Source organism: Acartia tonsa, chromosome 12 (genome assembly GCF_053477335.1).
Source record: "Acartia tonsa isolate MP-2025a chromosome 12, ASM5347733v1, whole genome shotgun sequence".
In the NCBI taxonomy this organism is placed as follows: domain Eukaryota; kingdom Metazoa; phylum Arthropoda; class Copepoda; order Calanoida; family Acartiidae; genus Acartia; species Acartia tonsa.
Genome location: NC_137271.1, coordinates 44,975,885 through 44,999,083, shown reverse-complemented (window position 1 = coordinate 44,999,083; position 23,199 = coordinate 44,975,885). Strand labels below are relative to the sequence as shown.

Below are 23,199 nucleotides of genomic sequence, written 5' to 3'. Positions count from 1 at the left end.
CCTACTCCATTTATGACAAAGTTAAGTATAGATGGACATTTTGGAAATAGAGTAGCTTCGCTACTAAAAAAAAGTGTCATGACATCCTAGAAGTAACTCGAATTTTTACATTAGTTTCATACGAAGTTGTCTGCGATGTCATCGCTAATTTTTAAAATCAAATTGATATTTTTGTTATACAAAATTAAATTTCTTGATAATTTTAATTGCTTTTTAATACAGAATGTATATATTCTAAATATAAATTAATTTTGTTTCTACTAAGGCGTTGCAAAATTTTAAGTTCGCCAAAATTGAGATATGCCAGAGAGCCGGACCCACCATTTTAGGATTCACCGGAAAACTATCCTACTGAGGAGAGGGTTGTCATACGATTTAGCCGAAAAACAAATACTAGAAATTAGCATAAAGTGTCAAGCGTCGGTTAATTAAATTCACAAATGCAATTCTACAAAACTATTAAAGCTTATCCTTTTAATGAAGTAACAGAATGTCTGTTTTTATGTTTATACCGAAGGATCTCGCTAACCGCTGAACCAATCGGGTTCTCCTTAACAACGGTAGCTTCCCTGGAAGGTTTATAACTATTATGGGGGAGGGTACCACCACCCTCCAAAGATATATCACAAAAAAATCTAAATTTCTGTTAATATTCTTGCTTTTGCGCAGAGACATGAACGCAAAATAGACAAATTATTTCTAAAATTGGATATTCGAAATAAAAAAAAACAATCATTTAAAGTGCCACTAAAGGCCTCTAGGGGAGTAGCCGCTAGTAGCATTAATTGTAAAAAGAATATTTAATATATTTGTTAAGACTTAAATATAAAGGTCATGTAATCAAGGAGTTAGTTGAATGGGTTTTAATGACTTAAATTGTATTTCATTTGTTTTATCGGCTAATATATTGTTGTATTTAAGTCACTCCATTTTCTTGAGGGGAGTTAGGGGGCATTTAAAGACCCCCTCCGATGTTAGTCAAATAATCATTATGTGGTGGGGGGGGGGGGGCGGTAAGGATGATAATAATATGAGGTATTTGTTTTTTACTTTCTCTCTCTCCCTCTCTCTCTCTCTCTCTCTCTCTCTCTCTCTCTCTCTCTTTTTTTTCTCTCTTCTTTTCTTTATCTAAAAGGTATTTCTAAAATTTAAATATTTTTAAAAAAGTATTATAAATTATTAAAATAATTTAAATCTAAGTTATTATTTTTATATACGTTTAAAAAAATTTCGTATTTTTTAACGGAACAAAAAGTATGCAGTGGCGTGCACAATGATTTAATAGGGGGGGGGGGGTCGAAGCATTGTGAAGGTATAGGGGGGTCTTGACACCCCCCTTCCTCTTACTACTGCAAGTGTATATGCTATTTTTCTTCTGGTTTCAAAAAACTGAAAAACGCTCTTTTAAACTTTTATTTTTACTTATCATTTTTATGAATCTATATCTAAACCCTTTCTAAACAAAAATAATAGAAATGTTATTTTAAATTCAATTTTAAAATTATGGATTCAAATATTTTGAAAGATTTTTAAAATGCTTTTAAGTGTATTCTATAAATTCTTTAAATTTTTTTTCTCATTTTATTTATTTTTGACTTTATCATATAAGGTAGTAAGGTTTTTATGTTCGTTTAAATCTCACTTATTATTGAAACGATTGAGTTATCCATTTTATGGAAGCTTTACCATAGTTTCAGAATGGTTAGGCTATTCTATTTTTAGATTAAAGTCTTGGGATGGTTTAAGGCTTTTTTTACTATACTTTCTACCCTAGATAATAAGGGCAAAACCGCTTTAGTTAACTAATACAAAATCTTGAATTGTATAAAATTTTTATGGAAGCGCTGTATAAAAGAAATAGACTTTAACGAAATAAAGAAAGACAGCGTAAAGTTAAATAAACAAAAGAGAAATAAAGGCCAAATAAGATGGATAGACAGACCGTTAAAAAGACAAATAATAATAGACAGATAGATATAAAAAGAAAAAGATAGACAGGCAGAGAGATAGAAAGATAAATTAAAGAGAAGATACAAAGAAAGATAGGTAGAAAGGCTTGGAGAAAGATTTATAGAGGGGGAAAAAATAGACGGATAGAATGATAGATAGAAAAACGTAGAAAAAAATAGACAGAGAGAAAGATAAGTAGATAGAAAAGTAGACAGAAAGAAAAATGGATAAATGAAAGATAAGCAGATAGAAAGATACTCATATGGAAAAGTAGTCAGATAGAAAAATGGATAAATGAAAATGAGATAATAATGGTCAAAGGAAGATGGCTACAAAAAGTATATCTGTCTGTTTCACAAACACACAGAAAAATGTTCCAAGAAAAAAAATGAATTAAAAGTATTCCAGCTTAGCGTTTTATTTAACAATTAGCGGTTGCATCTCTATAGGCCTCTAGGGGCAAGTAAAATGTTTTCTTTTGATTCTGTGTTAAAATCAGCTGTTTAGAAAAAATATCTGCTAAGCGGGGCTTTTTATTTTTTATATTTTTGGCGATTTCTCATGGGAGGGTGGTAGTACTCTCCCCCAAAATTGCTATAAACCTTCCAAGGACCTATGAGAAGGTACACGGCAAAGGAGAACCATATCGGTTCAGCGGTTAGCGAGATCCTTCGGTACAAACAGACACCCTTTTACTTTATTACAAGACTTTAAACTTCTTGTATAATTATTAGACTATAAAAGTTTTAAAGATTTTTAATCAATATAATAGATTTGAAATCTGCATAAAATTTTAAGGATTTTTTATAAAATTCGTTTTTTATATAATTCTTTATTTAAAGGCGCAAATACGATTTAAGTTAATAAATTTTGACCAATAGGATAGCTGGATTGGAAACTACCTACGCTCTAATTGGTTGAATGATGTACGTCACTTAAGCTTCTCCAATCAGAGCGCAGATAGTTTTCAATCCACTAATCACAGATCTCAAAATTATTTAACTTAATTTGTATTTGCGCCTTTAAATAAAGAATTATATAAAAAACTAATTTTATAAAAAATCCTTAAAATTTTATGCAGATTTCAAATCTATTATATTGATTAAAAATCTTTAAAACTTTTATAGTCTAATAATTATGCTTTATGTTAATGTAAATAGCAGCATAAAGGAGCAATTTTGTGTAGCATCATTGGGGATGTATATTAATTTATCGGCAATTGTCTTATCCCTTTAGATCCCTGATTTTTTGCTTGAGAAAACAGTTCCCTGTCCACTCGTGACTGTAAGAGACATATGCTTTTCTTATAACTCACAATCCCCCGTCAAAAAAACGTAGGGGGACAAAGTGGCTTGAAAATCAGCCATGTGACGTCATAAAAATGAAGGATTATCCATCTCTTTTGTAGGAGTTTTCTTTACCACTTCTCCTTTCATCTTCCTCATTTTTATGACGTCACATGGCTGCTTTTGTCACCCTACAAAAACTACCTCTGTTAAAATTGTATATCAGTAATACAAAGTAGAAAGATGTCTTTCCGCCTGAAGATTAAGATCTCGGTAACTGCTTAACCGATTTAGCTCTACTCCTCGTCTTGACCCCTCCTAAGCTATGTAAAAAAATTGTCGATAATAAGGCAGTAATGACCACTCTTATATTATGCCATTAAGTCGACTTAAGCTACTCTGAAATTGCATGTCAACAGTATGATGTTAGTTTTGACTTGGTAAGACGATAAAATAATCTTACACCTAATACCTTCAAGAATGCTAATATAAATTTGTGTCACTGATGATTTTTGGGAGAAGAAATGGCTGTAGATTAAAATTTGAACCTTTTTCTCTCATTTGACACCAACGGTTATTTTGATGTATACTTGAACCTTTGTCTGAAAAAATTCATTGAGTTATTCATAAAGAAACATTTAACTCTTTAATTGCGGGGGGGGGGGGTGAAATTTGATTTTAAATCTAATCTTCCTATTTTTTGTGAAATTCTGCCTTGGGGGGGAAAAGTGTTGTAAATTAAAATCTTCCAAAAATAACTCCCCCCCCCCGTTCGTAACAATCTTGCTACTATTTGACCCCCCCCCCCATGCTAACAGTTAAATGAATTGATAAAAAAAACGTTTGAGTTAAAGTATGAGAATTCAAAATAAAAATTACTTATTTCCCGTCTACAATAATCTTTTGGCTACAATGAATAACCTAAAAGTTGGAAAACGGAGTAATACATTTTTTGGGTACTATTCCTTTAAGTGTTCCAAAAGAATGTAACCTTACCCTTTAGGGGAATCTTTACAAAGTGTCTTAAAAAATTAGACATGTGACGTTATAATAATGAGGGTTTATCCATCTCTTTTTAGGGTTTTTTATTTCCCACTTCTCTTCTAATCCCTCATTTTTATAACGTCACATGGCTGATTTTTTGAGACACTTTGTATAGCTTCCTCTAGGGTCAAGAAAAGTGGCGCGAGTTATCCCCAATCCCAATTTGTACTATGGCTATACTATATCTTCTATATTAAAAAAGAACCTTATTTTTCTACTTTTAAGTAAAAAAAATCCATTAAAAAATCCTCCAAAATTAAACTTACTCATACATGAAATAATATCCTTTTTAGTATTAACTTGGTAGTAGGAAATCAAAATAAGTTGCTTTTGGAGAAAAAGGAAAAAGATAAAGAAAAAAAAGGGAGAAAGAGAGAGAGAGAGAGGGAGAGAGGGAGATAGATAGATAGATAGATAGATAGATAGAGAGAGAGAGAGAGAGAGAGAGAGAGAGAGAGAGAGAGAGAGAGAGAGAGAGAGAGAGAGAAAGAAAGAGAGAGAGAGAGAGAGAGAGAGAGAGAGAGAGAGAGAGAGAGAGAGAGAGAGAGAGAGAGAGAGAGGGAGAGAGAGGGAGAGAGAGAGAGAGAGAGAGAAAAGAGAGAGAGAGAGAGAGAGAGAGAGAGTGAAAGAGAGAGAGAGAGAGAGAGAGAGAGAGAGTGAAAAAGAGAGAGAGAGAGAGAGAGTGATAGAGAAAGAGAGAGAGAGAGAAATAAAAAATAGATTCATATTATTAAGCAAATATAGTATTAAGATATATAAATATTAAAGAAAAACAGAAAAATTTATGTACTAACGTACAAGTTCAACCCATAGAGCAGCCACTCAACTCTATTATATAACCAATAAATCGGGGTGGCATAGACATAATAAAAATATTAAAACGACCACTTTGGCATGATATACACAGGCCAAGCAGGGTTTAGGCAGTTCCATAAGCTTTATGGACGGGATTATGGGCCTAATTTGGAAGGGATTAGAGGGGTGTCTCTGCGGTTTAACCAATAATTTTGATCGAGAGAGGGTTGGCGCATCTAAAGAAATAAAAAATGCTATTTTGTTTAATATTTCATAATAATAAACTTTAATTGCTTTCAATTAAGGGTATCTTGTATGCTATCTTGATATTTTTGTTATCTCATTTGCTATTAAGTTTTATTTGTTTTTATTGTAAAAACATATAAAATTAGAAGAAAAAAAAAGAATTTTATTGAGTGCCCCAAATAATAAAAAGACTGTACGTAAATAGTATCTTTTACAACCCTTTTGAAAAACAAATATCAAAATGTAGATTCCAAAAAAAATCAAGCTGTTTTAGAGCCCTAAGTAACACAAAAATACGATTTTAGATAAGCAAAATAGGCCGAAAATTGTTAAAAAAACACACAGTCCTTTAGGATTTATTGGAAGAAATTTTGGATTGGATTAGAAACGACGATAAAACTGTAATTCGATTGAAATAATTCAACATTTTAAAATTTTCTAGAGTTATTTTTACTACTTTTAACATAGAGCACAAAATAAAACACTTTCCCCTCACATCATTTTAAAATAAATTGAAAATAAAGAGGTGAGGTAGTTTTCCTACGCTTACCATAACCCTGTGGTGGGGCTACCCAATACCTAATAAAACCTAACCTAACCTAACCTGGAGTAATGAAATATTTAATTCATTAAAAATTCATCGCACCATAGTTTACCTAATGCTCATAGTTTTGAAAAATCTGGCAAATGTGAATTAATCCCCTATTCATTTTTTACCCCCGCTAAAATAAAAAGCTTTGCCGTCCATTCTAAAAATCTTTATCTACTAATTATTTGGATCATGGAAAGAAAACAAAGTAGCAGGTTTCGTCAGATTTTCACAGTAGCTTTAGATTATTTCAGGTTAGGTAAATGTTAATGTTTGAATCGCAGGGTTAGAAAATTGGCCCCGCAGGGTTAGAAATAGGAGAAAAGCTACTGTGAAAACACGAAGAAACCCGCTACTTCGTTTTCTTTCCATGATCCAATTACTATTTCGATAAATTATCAACTTCCCTAATAAGCAAAAAGTGTAATCTGGTGTAAAATTGTTAAAAATAGAACTTAATAAAAGGCTTAAAATTTCCCCAACTTTTTTCTGGCGTTTTTTCAAACCTACAACAATACAAAATAGAAACTATGTATATTATGTACAGTAATATCTTAAAAACGGTAGATGAGTTTACAATTTTTTGGAAAGCATAGCTATAATAATGGATATATTATTAATTGGATTTTACACCAGATTTTCATGTACTGTAATGATTTGAAACTTGTAGCGGGCTAAAATAACGATATCCACCATCCACCCTGTCCCCATTTGCCCGATCCCCTCCCCTTCTACTGGATATCCTAGCTGACCAATAAGCGAGTTTCATGTTAGCAAGCTAAATTGACGACAATTTTTCCCCTGTCATAGTATCCACGTATATTCTACATCCATGATAATATGTCAGCTATAATTTTTTAAAGCTAAACCCTTTTTTTTTGCTGTTTTTGAAAGTAAACCTTTTTTGTTGTATACCTACTGTAAAACTGCCCTTTTGACAACCATATTAAATTTTGACACAATTACTTTTAATAAGTAATTTAACTTTTTATAAAAACATTATAAGAAAGGAAAAGGGAGAGAAAGAGAGAGAGAAGTAGATAGATAGATAGATAGATAGACAGACAGACAGACAGACAGACAGACAGACAAACAGACAGACAGACAGACAGATAGATGGATATATAGATAAATAAATAAAAAGAGAGAGAGAAGGATACAGAGGGAGGGAGAGAGAGAGAAAGAGAGAGAGAAAAAAGAGAGAGAGAGAGAGAGAAAAAAAGAGAGAGAGAGAGAAAGAGAGAGAGAGAGAGTGAGAGAGAGAAAGAGAGAGAGAGAGAGAGAGAAAAAAAGAAAGAGAGAGAGAAATAGAGAGAGAGAGAGAGAGAGAGAGAGAGAGAGAGAAGACAAACAGTGAGAAAAAAGATAAAGGGAGGAACAAAAAATAGATAGATATATAAATAGGAAAGAAAAGAAAACAGAAAGAAAGAATGAGAGAAAGAGAACTACTTACACTAGTCCCCAAAGTTTTATAATAAAGTTTTTTTAATAGTTTGCTTGACAACGTTAATGAATTTGATTGGTTGGTTCATTCAATCGAGTGTACATACGTTTTAACCACTATTTGTAATCTAGTGAAGGGGTAATTTTGTGTATCATCATTCGGGATGTACATCAATTTATTTGCCATTGTCTTATCCCTTTAGATCCAGGAAAAAGGATAGGGAACGAACAAGAGAGAGAGAGAGAGAGAAAAAAAATAATGGCTAAGGCTGAAAAAAATGCTAAAATATGAAGTTTACATAAAATTATAAACAAACATTACAACAAAAATTTAAATTAAATATTTTAAAATCCTTTTTTTACATACTTTTATATTACGATGTTCCAAGAAAAAGAAGTGTGCAATAAATTCCGCATGTGTGTATAACTTATTTTCAAATAATCAAAATCGCATAATAATACAACAGCATAAATTAAACCCAACCCCCTCTCTTTGTTTCTTTGTTATAATAAACCAGTTACTTCACCCCTAGCCTCTAGATAAGGGCAACGGAGGTTACAAAAATAGCCTAAAATCACCCAAAGACACTAATGAAACTTCCCTCAAAAGTACAATCAATATGAACCAGAAGTTTTTGAGATCTTTAACTTCAGACAAAAATAAACCTTACTACTTTATATTATAGTATAGATGCTATTGTGATCAAATATACATGAATATTAATATAGGAGAAAAACTGTCGTTAATTTAGGTTGCTAACATGAAACTCATCTATTGGTCAGTTAGTTCATCCAGTAGAAAGGGAGGAAATGGTGTAAAGGATTTGGGTTAGTGGTATCGTTATTTTAGCCCGCTGTGAATTTCACTTTATTAGAGAACATGAAAATCTTGTGTAACATCCAAGTATTAATATATCCATTTATGCGGTAGAGAACGGACACCCATGAAGAAAAAAAGTATTTAATGTGTAACTTTTATGTCTGCTTATACACAAGTATAGCCCCAGTAATTGGGCGATAAAATAACTTTATTCGTCTGGGCTCTCACAAGGAACTAAAGGGATAAGACAATGAATGATAAATTGTTGTTCATCCCCAATGATGATAAACAAAATTTATCATCTATAAGCCAAGAAAAGTAGAAATTTGAATTAAATAATTAAGATTTATAAAAAAATACCCAAAGTTTTAAAAGCCAACCTATCAAAAATGTATTTGGGTACCACTTTAATTCAAAGTCTATTGTCTCCTCCCTCCCTGGGGTCATTTCATTTTCTTGTTTATCCTTTTTTTAGGAGCTAAGCTACTCTAATATCTACCTTTTCTGTGTCGGTATGTCCAACAGATCTATAGTATAGATGTATATACAGACAACTACCTCCCTTCCTTTTACAACGACCTCTTTCGTCTGCTTCTAAATCATTTTCTGCTACTTGGCTGTGTTGATACAAGCGATACCATTAAAACTGCTTTGTTTAACGTTAATTTTCGTCGTCATTCAAATACATTTTCGACATGGCTGATAATAATTTTTATCGACGTTATGTTAAAATTAAATGTTGATAATAAAAATGTAACGCTATTCTTATAATGAATAATGATATTAATTATTTTTAAACAGGGATCATAAGGGATAAGAATCATTAGTGGTAGAAAACTTTAGACACTGCTAGCTTGAACTAGTCAATCTAGATCCAATAAAAGGATTTAAGTTTTTTAGCCATCGAATGAAAGTTCGAGTACACAAATATTCATCTGTAGATACCAGTACAGACTTACAGATGAGCTATGTATTACATCGTATTATAGACAGCTTTCCACGGACATTTAAATGATTAAAATCAGTTGTATTGGCCCTGAGAGACCGAAGGCCCGGGCTAAGAAAACTTTTATTAGTTTTTCATTTTTATTCATGGAAATTTGGCTGTATTAAAATACTTTACAAGATTTTTCAGTTTACCTGGTAACCGGTTCTAATCCAACGGATATTAAACGGCTTATCCTACATTTTATGATTTTAATCTTTCTACTGCAAAACATTTGTATAATTTCTGTATATTTGTTTACTGTTATTTTCTTTCATTGCTCATGAAAAAATTTGGTCTTGTTATACTTAAAGCCCTTAGACCCATGTACATTGTACATAAAACGCACAGAAAAATTGTAAAAAATAAGTAAACACTAAAAATTTTAATGAATTTTGAAGTAAAACAACTTTTATGGCAGAATTAAATTATTAAATATTCTATAATAGGCGTTTTGAGAAAGAGAGAGAGAGAGAGAGAGAGAGAGAGAGAGAGAGAGAGAGAGAGAGAGAGAGAGAGAGAGAGAGAGGGGGGAGGGGGGGGAGGGAAGGGGAGAAAGAGGGTTAAAATAAGTATTATAAGAATGTCCAAAACCCAATATAGATAAATAGAGAGAAAGAGAAAAAGAAAAAGAGAGAAAAGGAGAGAGAGAGAGAGAGAGATAGAGAGAGAGAGAGAGAGAGAGAGAGAGAGAGAGAGAGAGAGAGAGAGAGAGGAAATGATAGATAGAGAAAGAAAAAGAGAGAAAAGGAGAGAGAGAGAGAAAAATAGAGAGAAAGAGAGAAAATTTTAAGATAGATAGAAAAGAGAAAAAAAGATAAATAGATAGCTTACTTCAGACTTACTAAGCCTAAATCAACAACAAAACAATTTCTTGGCTGTTATAAAAATTATTTTCCCTTACACTTTCCCCTCCTCTGGTATGCGCGTTCGAAATTTGTATGTATTTAAATTCTGGAATATAGGGTGGGGTAAATGGTCGTATAAATAAGAAAAAGTGTCCTTAGCTGACATATTAACAACCTGCCAAAACTTTTGACCATGTTATATAAAATTAATCTAAATAAAACTGACAAACGACCAACAAGTCCATCGAAAAATATTAGACCTTTTTCGGGGACACTAACCCTGTAAGGATCTATCCCTATGGGGAACTTATTTTCTTGACATTACTTAACCTATCCTATTTAGATTGACCCTTTTTACCTGCTAGAAAATTGCTTTCTATTTATTTTTTAATGGGACGCCATTAGCGGATTTCAAAAACCTAATAAAAAATTGGGACAGGGTCCCCGCCCTGTTGGTAGAATTACATATAGCTCATGCCCTCTCTATTCTTTTACTTTAATCGACAAAGACCAAATTGTGTCAAAAATGATCCATGTGACGTCATAAAAATGAGGGATTATCCATCTCTTTTTTAGGGGTTTTCTTTCCCACTTCTCCTCTCATCTCCCTCATTTTTATGACGTCACATGGATAATTTTTGACACAATTTGGTCTTTGTCACTTTAATCTATCTAGCTTGAAAAAATATATTTATTCTTAAATTTTTTTGGACTTATTTGAGTATTCTTAAGTCCCTGTTAGCGTACATACGTAATACGCATACATAATATTATAATATTTCATGCGTAGCAACAAATATCTTGAAATAGCAAAAGTTACACATTGCAAAAACTAAGTAATGGCTGAAATTTAGGATATTAGGGGATAAGACAATGGACAATAAATCCCCCATATTGGATAATTAACAGATCTGTAGTAAAGATGTAAATACAGACAACTACCTCCTTCCTTTTTCAAAGACCTCTTTCGTCTGCTTCTAAATTATTTTCTGTTACTTGGCTGTCTTCATCTAAGCGACACCATTGGTTGATTTTCAATGACCCAATAGAAAGGTTGCACAAGGTGGATGCGATGGGGAGATACAGTTATTTAACCCTTTCTCCCCCTAGTGTTTTACTCTAATGAAAAAAAAACAATCATCCTTTATTTAGAAAATCATTTGTGGAAAAGACTGCTAAATAGTTTCTACCAACCAATTATGATTTAATTCAAGTACCCAAAGTTTATTACACAGCGAATAAGAACATTTGCTATTAAAACTGAGTACAAGTAAAAATTTCATTGTTCCCTCTCTTCATGGTAAAATTCAACCATTTAAAATTGAAAATAATAGGATTTCTGCATGTCTGTTTGTACTAAAGGATCTCGATAACTGCTCAACCGAAATGTTTCTCCTTTACAGTGTAGCTTCTCATAGTTCTAAGGAAGATTTATAACTATTTAGGGGGAGGGTACTACCCCCACTCTCCTAAGAGAAATCACCCCTAAAAAAAGAACCCCAACATTTTTTACTGTTTCTTTGAAAAAGTAAGATTAAAATTGGGGGGTAGGGGGGGGGGGGGAAACTCCCCCCCCCCCCCCAACAAGTGCTCTAGGATAAACTAATTTTAAGTGGTTGAAAAGTAAGAACACCATGGGATAGAAATTGGCTATGTATTTGTACTTGTGGCTAGTATCATACCCTTGCAGACAAAAGTAAGTAATACAAAGTTGGAAAATAGAGTATCTCAGTATTGCATCGTATTAGAGACAATTTTTCATGAATATTGGATAAAACACATATACTTAAAACTAGTTTTGTTAGCCTGGGCCTTTGGCCTCTTTTGGCTAACAAAATGGGTTTTCTTCTGAAAATTTTTATTTTTAAATCCGCGGAAAGATGTCTATAATACGATGCGATAAACAATACCATACAAATGGGACATTTAAAGAGTTACAAAATTCCTTCATAACCGTAATGCAAGTTTGAAATCAATAGGATATTTCTAACATAACTAAATTAAGGAACTATCCGTTACATACGTACCGAAAGAACGACCCTAATTATAGAAAAGCTTCGATTTAAAAAAAAAATAATACACTAGAAGCACACCTACTGATCCAATAACTTTATTGTACAACCCTTTACCTAGTGCTATGCTATTGGTGCGTATATTGGTTTGAACAGGAATCAAAGACAGATAATCAAGAAAAGAACAAAGAACAAAGTGTGTCAAAAAGAGCTATGTGACGTCATATAAATGAGGAAGATGAGAGGAGAAGTTGGAAAGAAAACCCCTAAAAAAGAGATAGATAATCCCTTATTTTTATGACGTCACATAGCTAATTTTTTACACACTTTGGTCTTTGTTAAAAAAAAGGAATAGTAGCTTTAGCAAAATTTAGTAAAGTCGTGAGTAAGATTCCAGTCAAATGCGCTTATTAGGTCAAACTATTGATTTGATTATGCTATGCGTTAGGTCAACATTAAGAACAGTTAGCCTTTCTGAAAACATATCCCTCTGTATGAGATTGAGTATTTGAAATGTAAAATCTAGTTGCCTATCTATTTGCTACATTGAAGTTGTTCCCCCCTAACAGCTAAAATTCGGTCCCCAAATATTTGTCATAGGGACCTCTATTAATCTAATAGGAAATGTATTGACTTAAAATCATAATAATTTGTGTCGACGCTAATAAAATTTACATAAACTGACATATTACGGCTACGACCATAGCATCTAGGGGATGTGGGGGCAGTAAAATAGCCTAAAACAATCTCAGTAACTTTGTGAAGCTTTCCTTTAATCTCAAATGACAAACAATAAACTAATTACTTTATATAAAAGGATAACAAAACAACTTTATTTTACACGTTAATTCAATAATGCCTAAAATGATTTTTTGACCAAGATAAAACTTAACAGAAAAGCTGATTTTGCTACAATTGAAATTTGGCGATTTATTGACAATACCCCTATTTGTTACAGGATATACGTAAGAAGAAGGGTTAAACGTTTATTCAAATTAGCTATTTTTAAAGTTAGCAAAATCCACTGATATAATATATCGTATAATCGTACTCTTACTCTTTATATATGTCTCTCTCTCTCTCTCTCTCTCTTTATCTTTCTAATTTATAAGCTACTTTATAATCAAGACTGGCGGCTGCGCCCCTAACATCTAGGTGCTTAATATTAAAAAAAATAAGAAAAGGCAGAAAAATAACATAAAACAATACCCAAATTTTAAGGTATACAAATAAAATAGCCTAAAACCATCCAAGGACCTATAAGAAGCTTCACTGTAAGTGAGGACCATATCGGTTCAGCGGTTAGGGAGGTCCTTAGTTACAGACAAAAAGTGGTTACTACTTTATTTAGTAAGATATGTCCGTTCATGGTGACTTTGTATGGACTCACATAAGTCATCTTCACACTTTAAAACCAACTATTTCACAGTGAGTTAAAATCAAATTTTTAGTAGAAAAATATCAAGCTTACTTAGTTGAATGTGTTTATCTCTTGAAATAGCAGGTTTTAGGATATTGTAGACAAAGATATATAAATCTTATTAAAAATAACAAGATGCCTGTCTGTTTTTTAATCCAAATGTATATCATTGAGACCACTCTTAGATTCATGAAGTTTATATTTTGGCCATTAATACATAGAACTATCCTACTGTGTGTTACATAGGATACCCCTTTTAAATCCAGGAAGTTAACCTTTTGGCCATTAATATATAGAACTGACCCATTGTGTGTAGCATAGAGTTCTCTTATTAATCCATGCAGTGAATATTTTGGCCACTAATATAAGAAACTGACCCACTGTGTGTTGCAAAGAAGATACCTTTTTAAAATTGGCGTTGTTAATATTTATGCCATTGATAGGAGGAACTAACCCACTGTGGGTAGCATTGCAGATCATTTTTTAAAATCTATTTAGTTAAGATTTTAGCCATTAATACAAGGAACTGACCCACTGTGGGTAGCATAGAGGACCCCTTTTAGATCAGTGTTGTTAAAATTTTGACCATTAATACAAGGAACCAACCCACTGTAGGTAGCACTGTGGAGATCCCTTTTTAAAATCAATGTAGTTAATATTTTGGCCATTAACCCAAGAAACTATACCAAAGTGAGTAGCATAGAGGATCACTTTTAAATCCATTCAGTTAATATTTTGTACACTATCCCATTGTGGGTAGCATAGAGGATCCCTTTTTAAATCCATGCAGTTAATATTTTGGCCATTAATAAAAGGAACTATCCCAATGTGGATAGCATAAAGAACTCCTATAAATTCCATTTAGCTAATAATTTGGCTATTAATACAATGCACTAACCCACTGTGTGTTGCATAGAGGATCCCTTTTAAATCTGTGTTGTTGTTGCATGATTTACTAGGAGATGTCGACGAACTGCAGAAACTAATTTTCATTAGATTTATGTATAAAAAATAATATATAATGTTTTAAGCCAGTGTGGCTCAGTTACTTTGTCGATAAAGTCCATAGTAATTATATATAATGTTTAATCATGTTTTAGGCCGGTGTGGTCCATAGTGCATAGCTTGACTCCCTTGGATTAGTGATCGGGTAAGTCTTTAATTATTAGAATATACTATAAAATGTCCTTTAGCTTAAATTTAATAAACACCATAGAAAGATGAACTATTTAGACATTTATATATTTTAGATGTGTTCCATTGTGCACAATGTTATTAGCCTGGTCAGAATTATATAATTTGAAAGTCTTGGCCATAACAGACTTATTAATTGAAATAATAGACTTATTAGCATAGACTACCTTTATAATTGCACTGAAATAAAATTGTTATTATTTTAGGTGCAGCGCCTTGAATCTAGAGAAACTCCTAGATGCCAGCAGTTGAGGTTGACAAGCCAGGATGGCTGTTTCCGAGATTTGTGCTGCTGCTGACAATTGATTGCTGACCTACTCTAATCCCAGGCTTTATAAATACAAATAGTAAGAAAATACTAACAGTATAGTATAAATATACATGGTTTACATATTAGTAGCTTAGCTAGCTACTTGTTGTTATATTAGCTAATAGATTAGTACCTTTAGATATGTTACTTAGTAGGTACTAATAGCAACTTGTACTTTACATATAACAGTACATAATACTTAATATATACCTAGTACACCCTAGTACTTAAAATAGCTGCCAAAGGAGAAGCCCCCCTAGATGTTGTGGACGAAGCCTATCCCTGCAATTTAAGGTAGTTATATATTTTTACTTTAATGCATCAAATGTTTAGTTGTCTTAGCCCTAAACTTTATACTTATTTAGGCTAAATTGAAAGTAAAAGCAACTAGATGATAGCAAAGTCTGTCCTGCTTTGATTTAGTGAAAAATTCACTAGATTTGTTTGCTCTGTTCTACTTATTGAGCTAATTTAAACCTTTAGTTTTTATAGGTTTATATCCATAATTATTTATGAAATAATAATAATTATATTTATTCTAGTTTCAACAAAGAGTCTCCAGTGCCCCAACTGTTCTGGTGTTGAAGCTATTGAAGAGATTGCTCCGCCCCTAGTATGCAGTAAGTGATCCTATCAGTCAAGAGTCTACTGATCATCATAGTAAGCTGGTAAAAAAAGGCCAGATAGTATATTATATCAATTTATCCATCATATCATTTGTTTAATGTTCCTAACTGTAAATATATGTTAAATTAATCTATAAATTATTGCATTATTTAGTTTGGTTGAAGCTACTCTGATTATTCTATAAAAATTCGTCCAATTAAACCTAGAATTACTGGATTCATCCAACATTGAAACTTAAAATTGTAAACCACTAGGCATAATATAGAATAAATTAGATATAATTTCTTTAGCTCCCATTCGAACCTCATAGGAAGCTGAAACCTTTGACATTAGATAGAACAAAATTCGTTTATTTTGTTAACAAGTTATATGCAATAGTTTATTAATTGTTAGATATGGAACCCTTAAATAAAAATAGTAATATTCTCCTCAGTGAGTTTGAGGATGATGTGAAAACAATTGCATTAAGATTAGCACAGAGAATAGATAGAATAAAATCCTTCATCCTACCATGCCCCTTTAACAATGGTATGCTTGAAGAGCTTATAGAGTTAAGAAGATTGATAGTACCCAAAATAATTTATTTACAGAGAGCTGTCATGATTGATATTGAGTTGTTAGAATTTGAGCAACAATATAAAAAATTGCTATTGATGGCCCAACAAGCTTTATTTAATGCATCAAGATTTATATTATGTATTAATGATATGATTTGTAGAATAGAGTTTGGCCAAAGTGTGAATGATGTTCATAAACTTCATGGAAAGCAGTGTGACATCAAACACAAATTAAATTTCTTTTGTTTAGGTTGTCACAGTGAAATTGATGACACTAAAGAGTATACAAATATAGAAACTCAGGTTGAAGAATGTGATTTTGACTGCCCTGCTACAGCTTCAGGTGCAAATCATTTAATTGAAATACCCTCAAATGTTTCCCCTAGCTTTAGTATTAGCTCAGCTGAATTAGTTGATAATGCTGTTACTAATGAGAACACTGAGAATAGCAGTGATAATACTAAAATTGAAAAAGATCCTTTTGCTTCTAAAACAAAAATCAAAAGGCATAGAAAGAGGAGAAAATCAAAGACTGATAGTAATTGTTCTATAGGAAAACCAACTTTAAACAAGACCCAGTTGCCATTACATAGTTTTAGTGTACCACCACCCCATAGATCCAGTTTTGGTACAACACCAATGTATGGACAGCTACCACCACCCCAGTATAATAATTTGTTGCCAACACAGCAGTATAGTTCGTTGCCAACACAGCAGTATAGTTCGTTGCCAACACAGCAGTATAGTTCGTTGCCAACACCCCAGTATAGTTTGTTGCCAACACCCCAGTATAGTTTGTTGCCAACACCCCAGTATAGTTTGTTGCCAACACCCCAGTATAGTTCGTTGCCAACACCCCAGTATAGTTCGTTGCCAACACCCCAGTATAGTTCATTGCCAACACCCCAGTATAGTTCATTGCCAACACAGCAGTATAGTTTGTTGCCAACATCTCAGTATGGTTCATTGTTGCCAACATCTCAGTATTGTTCACTGTTGCCAACATCTCAGTATGGACAATTTAGACAAGTGCCTACTCATAGTTATTGCCTATTGCCTAAGCATGACAATCATCATATGTCATGCTTTTCATTTAAACAGTTGCCACAATATGCAAATGAACACAATATTCAATTGCCGTTTAGATATCAAGTAAATGATTTATTAAACCTGATACAAAATAGAAATCTTGGTCCATGTCAACAATGTTGCTTAAGACTACAGTATAGTCAAATTATGGATCCAGATTACATGAGTTATGTATAGCAGAATAGATTCAGGTGTACATCAACGCACCTAGACACCAGTGTGTCCCCACCCTTAGATACTTGGTGTAAGTCACCGCCCCAAAATACACGGTGTGAGTCACCACCCCCAAATACACGGTGTGAGGCACCGCCCCATAATACACGGTGTGAGGCACCGCCCCATAATACACGGTGTGAGGCACCGCCCCCAAATACACGGTGTGAGGCACCGCCCCCAAATACACGGTGTGAGGCACCGCCCCCCAAATACACGGTGTGAGGCACCGCCCCCCAAATACACGGTGTGAGGCACCGCCCCCAAATACACGGTGTGAGGCACCGCCCCCAAATACATGGTGTGAGGCACCGCCCCCAAATACACGGTGTGAGGCACCGCCCCCAAATACACGTTGTGAGGCACCACCCCCAAATACACGGTGTGAGTCACCGCCCCCAAATACACAGTGTGTCACCACTTTAAATAGTAATTGTTATATATGTTAGATCAAATTGTTCTAAAAATAGTAAATAGCATTAATTTCTGCATCTCAAAGTGGCGCAGTGTTGCATGATTTACTAGGAGATGTCGACGAACTGCAGAAACTAATTTTCATTAGATTTATGTATAAAAAATAATATATAATGTTTTAAGCCAGTGTGGCTCAGTTACTTTGTCGATAAAGTCCATAGTAATTATATATAATGTTTAATCATGTTTTAGGCCGGTGTGGTCCATAGTGCATAGCTTGACTCCCTTGGATTAGTGATCGGGTAAGTCTTTAATTATTAGAATATACTATAAAATGTCCTTTAGCTTAAATTTAATAAACACCATAGAAAGATGAACTATTTAGACATTTATATATTTTAGATGTGTTCCATTGTGCACAATGTTATTAGCCTGGTCAGAATTATATAATTTGAAAGTCTTGGCCATAACAGACTTATTAATTGAAATAATAGACTTATTAGCATAGACTACCTTTATAATTGCACTGAAATAAAATTGTTATTATTTTAGGTGCAGCGCCTTGAATCTAGAGAAACTCCTAGATGCCAGCAGTTGAGGTTGACAAGCCAGGATGGCTGTTTCCGAGATTTGTGCTGCTGCTGACAATTGATTGCTGACCTACTCTAATCCCAGGCTTTATAAATACAAATAGTAAGAAAATACTAACAGTATAGTATAAATATACATGGTTTACATATTAGTAGCTTAGCTAGCTACTTGTTGTTATATTAGCTAATAGATTAGTACCTTTAGATATGTTACTTAGTAGGTACTAATAGCAACTTGTACTTTACATATAACAGTACATAATACTTAATATATACCTAGTACACCCTAGTACTTAAAATAGCTGCCAAAGGAGAAGCCCCCCTAGATGTTGTGGACGAAGCCTATCCCTGCAATTTAAGGTAGTTATATATTTTTACTTTAATGCATCAAATGTTTAGTTGTCTTAGCCCTAAACTTTATACTTATTTAGGCTAAATTGAAAGTAAAAGCAACTAGATGATAGCAAAGTCTGTCCTGCTTTGATTTAGTGAAAAATTCACTAGATTTGTTTGCTCTGTTCTACTTATTGAGCTAATTTAAACCTTTAGTTTTTATAGGTTTATATCCATAATTATTTATGAAATAATAATAATTATATTTATTCTAGTTTCAACAAAGAGTCTCCAGTGCCCCAACTGTTCTGGTGTTGAAGCTATTGAAGAGATTGCTCCGCCCCTAGTATGCAGTAAGTGATCCTATCAGTCAAGAGTCTACTGATCATCATAGTAAGCTGGTAAAAAAAGGCCAGATAGTATATTATATCAATTTATCCATCATATCATTTGTTTAATGTTCCTAACTGTAAATATATGTTAAATTAATCTATAAATTATTGCATTATTTAGTTTGGTTGAAGCTACTCTGATTATTCTATAAAAATTCGTCCAATTAAACCTAGAATTACTGGATTCATCCAACAGTTGTTAACCTTTTGGCCATTAATACAAGAAACTGACCCACTGTGGGTAGCACAGAGAATCCCTTTTAAATCCATGTAGATAATATTTTGGCCACTAATACAAGGAACTAACCCACTGTGTGTAGCATAGACGACCTCTTTTAAATCCATGTAGATAATATTTTGGCCATTAATACAAGGAACTGACCCACTGTGTGTAGCAAAGGGGATCCCTTTTAAATCCAACACTCTAAGTTCAAGTACAACGTAATAACCAAGCAATGATAATTCATCTGAAAAAATATTTGGCCTCAAACTTTTCTGGAAATCGAAAATAAAAAGAATATTGCTTAATTTTATATAAATCATGAAAGAACTTTTCTGGAAATCGAAAATAAAAAGAATATTGCTTAATTTTATATAAATCATGAAAAAAGTAAATTAAAATATTGATTTTTATTTAGAATTTTAGTCACTTTCCTGGGTTTTGGACAATCGTATAACACTTATTTTCTCCCTCTCTCTCTCTCTCTCTCTCTCTCTCACACACATTTTAGATTGGTCAATTTAAGTGACGTCATGTCGACGAAATGTCAGCTATTATCCCATTATCGACACTTTTAGATATTGTAAGTCAACTAAATAAACGACAAATTTACAGGTGCGTTTTTCATTCTTAATAACATACCTATAAAATAAAAAAAATGTTAATTAAAATAAATAATAAGAAATATCAAGAAAAATTGTTACAAATAAATAGATAGAGATAGATAGATTAGAAGAAAAAAGGGAGAAAGAGATAGATAGAAGAATTTTATATAGAAATTATCCTTTATGGACGTACGGACTTAATCAAATAAAGATTATAAATCTATTAATTATTTTATAAATAATTCTGCATTCTTAAAAATTTGCATTTAATACTAGTAATACCCAGCAATCTAAAGGGATAAGACAATGCACGACAATTGATGCACATTAACAGTTATGATATGCAAAATTACACCTACTAAAAATTAAAATTATTGTTAAAAGTTTGTCCAACCCAAAGTGCAAATAAAAGTACCCAAAGTTTTCCAATAAAAGTTAAAGTACCAGTCCATAAATTTCATTCCAATGTCCCCTCCCTCCCTGGCTAAATACCATCATCATCATGTGTTAGAATATCGTTGTTACTCTATAATTACGTGTGTCCGTTCGTTCGTATGTCTGTTTTTCCTTTTATTTTGGGATAAATTATCTCATTCGTTTGGTTAAAAACTTTGGGCACTTTTATTAAATCTTGATAGGGTTGTACAAACTACATGTGTTTAATACTTTTCCACCACTAGTTTTAATCTACATTAGGATTGGGCCGGATACCGGATATCCGGCTAATTTATAATGCTAGATATCCGGTATCCGGCCAGATATCTGACCAACGTTGGATATCCGGCAAATAACCGAATATCCGGCCGAATGACCGGATATCCGGCATTATATATCAGAAGGATTTCGGTATCCTAATAGTTTCAATATCCGGTAACCGGCCGGATATTGAAAATGGCCGGATAACCGGCCAAACCTTAATCTACAGTTATTTAGTTTCGCTGCCTATGTACAATGTTATTCTATTTATGAATATTTCTCTAATAAAATTATTCTGAAATTTTGCCTTAACATTATTCTAATTATATTCAAATATATTTAAAATTCAAATTAATAATTTTCAGATTTTACAAATAAGCAAAAATTTACGGAAAAATCGTCAGAATCTGTTGTTTTAAACATTTTAAATAGCAAACAGTGGGGGATGTTTATAATTTTAGATGAGGTTCCTTCACTTGGATTAATATTTTCTTTTGTCGGGGGGAGGGGGGGGGGGGGGGGTAATTAACACAAATTCCTATATAAAACTTGAATTACCCTCCCAGAAAAAAAGCTTCTAACGGAGCATTGGTGACTCGTGGTGAGCTAAAGAAAAGTTATCGAATCTTAAATCAGATCTTTAAAATGTCTTGTTCAGCTACAAAATAATAAGACAAGAATTAGAAAAAAATATTCAAAGTAGTAAGATAATTTGTCTGTAGCTCAGTTATTATTTCTAGGGGAGCTTAACAAAGGCACCAAATGGTTTTAAAAGGTTTTATGTTTAGATTTAGGTCTTTATTAGGTCTATTTTTAAACATTCCCTATTACTTCAAAGAAAGCCCCTAGATGCTAGATTTCTAATAAAAAATTTAAAATAGGATTTCAGTGTTCGACAATCACATTGAGGGAAAGCATCATAAAAGGGTAATTATAAAGTAGCTGCGCCAAAAATTATGAATAAGCCGTAATTAAGCAAAAAAATTGGGAGGATTTTTATGATTTTTTTTATTTAATTACAGAGGAAGTTCAAATTTTATGATAAAATAATAACAAAAAAAATAATAATGAATTAATGAAAAAAAGGATGAAATTATCAAAAAGAGCGAAGCTCAAAAGAAATATTCAAAATTATGAACTAAGATTAAATGTGTTGTAAAACTACTTTAACAAATTAGCTTGAGACGTGCCGTGTTGTACCTAATTGTTATAGAAATCACTATCCAATGTTTAAAATAAATATGACGATTCTTCCATATCCTAATTTGCGATGATTCTAAAAAACATTTAGGGGAAAGATAGTTCAAACTTGGTTGATTATTTTTGTTGACTAAGTTGTTATGTAAAAAAAAAACGCCCCAGTGAATGTTTGTATAGTTATAAAAAGCTTCTTTTTGGATACATTTTCTACAAAATTTAATTACATTCTAAGTTGTTAAAACGTGTGGTCGAACTAGGGAGAGAGGGGACATTGGACTGTAAATTATACTGGATCCCAAAGTTTTATAGAAATTATCTCTCCTTCAATCTTCATAAAATCTTGATTGGTTGGTTCAAACTAGTAGTGTCCAAACTTTTTAACCAATAATTTGATCACTTTTAACAGTTATAAATCTATCCCAACCATAACATTTATAAAATAGTAACTACTGCTGCTTCGTAATGAAATACATTTCAAAGAAAAAAATCAATTGCATCTCTTGTAGAAGTGAATCAAACAATATTAACTTGGTCGTTTTATTTGATATACAGATTGGGTATTTATGTTTATGTTCATTGGGGTTGTATATCAATTTATCGTCCATTGTCTAATCCCTTAAAATATTGGATTTAAAAAAGAATTTATATAAATGTGCTATGAGCAATCAGCATCTACTCTATAAAAAAGTACGTTCGTTTGTCTTACTCCTTTTATTGCTGATGCTGCGCTATTTACGAACAACAATAATTGCATAATATTTCTGCTAATTGTTTATCAGAATATTTATCCCTACGATTTCCTCTGTTACTAAAGGGCGGGTCTCTGCGTCTTTTCACCACCCTACCCCGTGTATTATGCATTACCCCCATGGAAATAGGGATGGGTAATTCATCTTTTCTATATACCCCCCTCCCCCGTAAGATTTTTTTTATATGAAACAAACTTAGAGTGGGGTATATCAAATTTAAAAGGTTTAAAAATAATTTTTTTTTTACATATTTATCCCTCCCCCCCCCCCCCCCCCAACCTTTATTCCTGAATCAAACATTGCGACTATGTCTTTTTGAAACCATTTTATCTGTTTGTGAACGTTTGTTCAATTTTGTTAATAAATTTAAAAAAAAATTGTTTTCGTGCGGAGGTACATACGAAAGGACCGACGCTAGTTATAGAGCAGCTTTCAATACTAAAATAAAAAAAAAGTCATTTATCGCGGGTCCAAGTAGATTTCCATGTAGCACCCCAAATTGGTAACACACAGACAGAAAAACTTTATAGAGAGACTAGTGTTTTTTTCTCAAAAAGGCATAATGAGAAATA

At 32.7% G+C, this 23,199-nt stretch overlaps 2 protein-coding genes and 1 long non-coding RNA gene across 5 annotated transcripts in view; 2 read left to right on the top strand and 1 right to left on the bottom strand.

The window, feature by feature from the left end:
• LOC145334047 (uncharacterized) overlaps positions 1-22,398 on the bottom strand; it is a 344,996-nt gene extending 322,598 nt beyond the window's left edge. Inside the window, exon 1 of the mRNA XM_080179325.1 lies at positions 22,378-22,398. The gene's annotated coding sequence lies outside the window, so the exon portion shown is untranslated. The remainder of the gene's footprint in view (positions 1-22,377) is intronic.
• Positions 14,462-17,848, top strand: LOC145334050 (uncharacterized). Of its 3 annotated transcripts, none has more exons than XM_080179330.1 (3): positions 14,462-14,588; positions 14,839-14,979; positions 15,485-17,848. In XM_080179330.1, exon 3 carries the CDS (start codon positions 15,965-15,967, stop codon positions 17,390-17,392), a length of 1,428 nt encoding a protein of 475 aa, XP_080035456.1. In that variant the 5' UTR covers positions 14,462-14,588; positions 14,839-14,979; positions 15,485-15,964; the 3' UTR covers positions 17,393-17,848. The 3 variants fall into 3 exon arrangements, with proteins under 3 accessions (XP_080035456.1, XP_080035454.1, XP_080035455.1); XM_080179328.1 differs by having other exon boundaries at positions 14,839-15,236; XM_080179329.1 differs by having other exon boundaries at positions 14,532-14,979.
• On the top strand, positions 18,018-19,262 carry LOC145334060 (uncharacterized). The gene is made up of 3 exons (XR_013884697.1): positions 18,018-18,144; positions 18,395-18,792; positions 19,041-19,262. It is a non-coding gene; the product is annotated as an uncharacterized LOC145334060 (long non-coding RNA).
• Positions 22,399-23,199: the final 801 nt, after the last annotated feature.

Coding starts and splice junctions, on each gene's coding strand:
- LOC145334050 (XM_080179330.1), top strand. CDS start 15,965: ATGGAACCCTTAAATAAAAATAGTAATATTCTCCTCAGTGAGTTTGAG.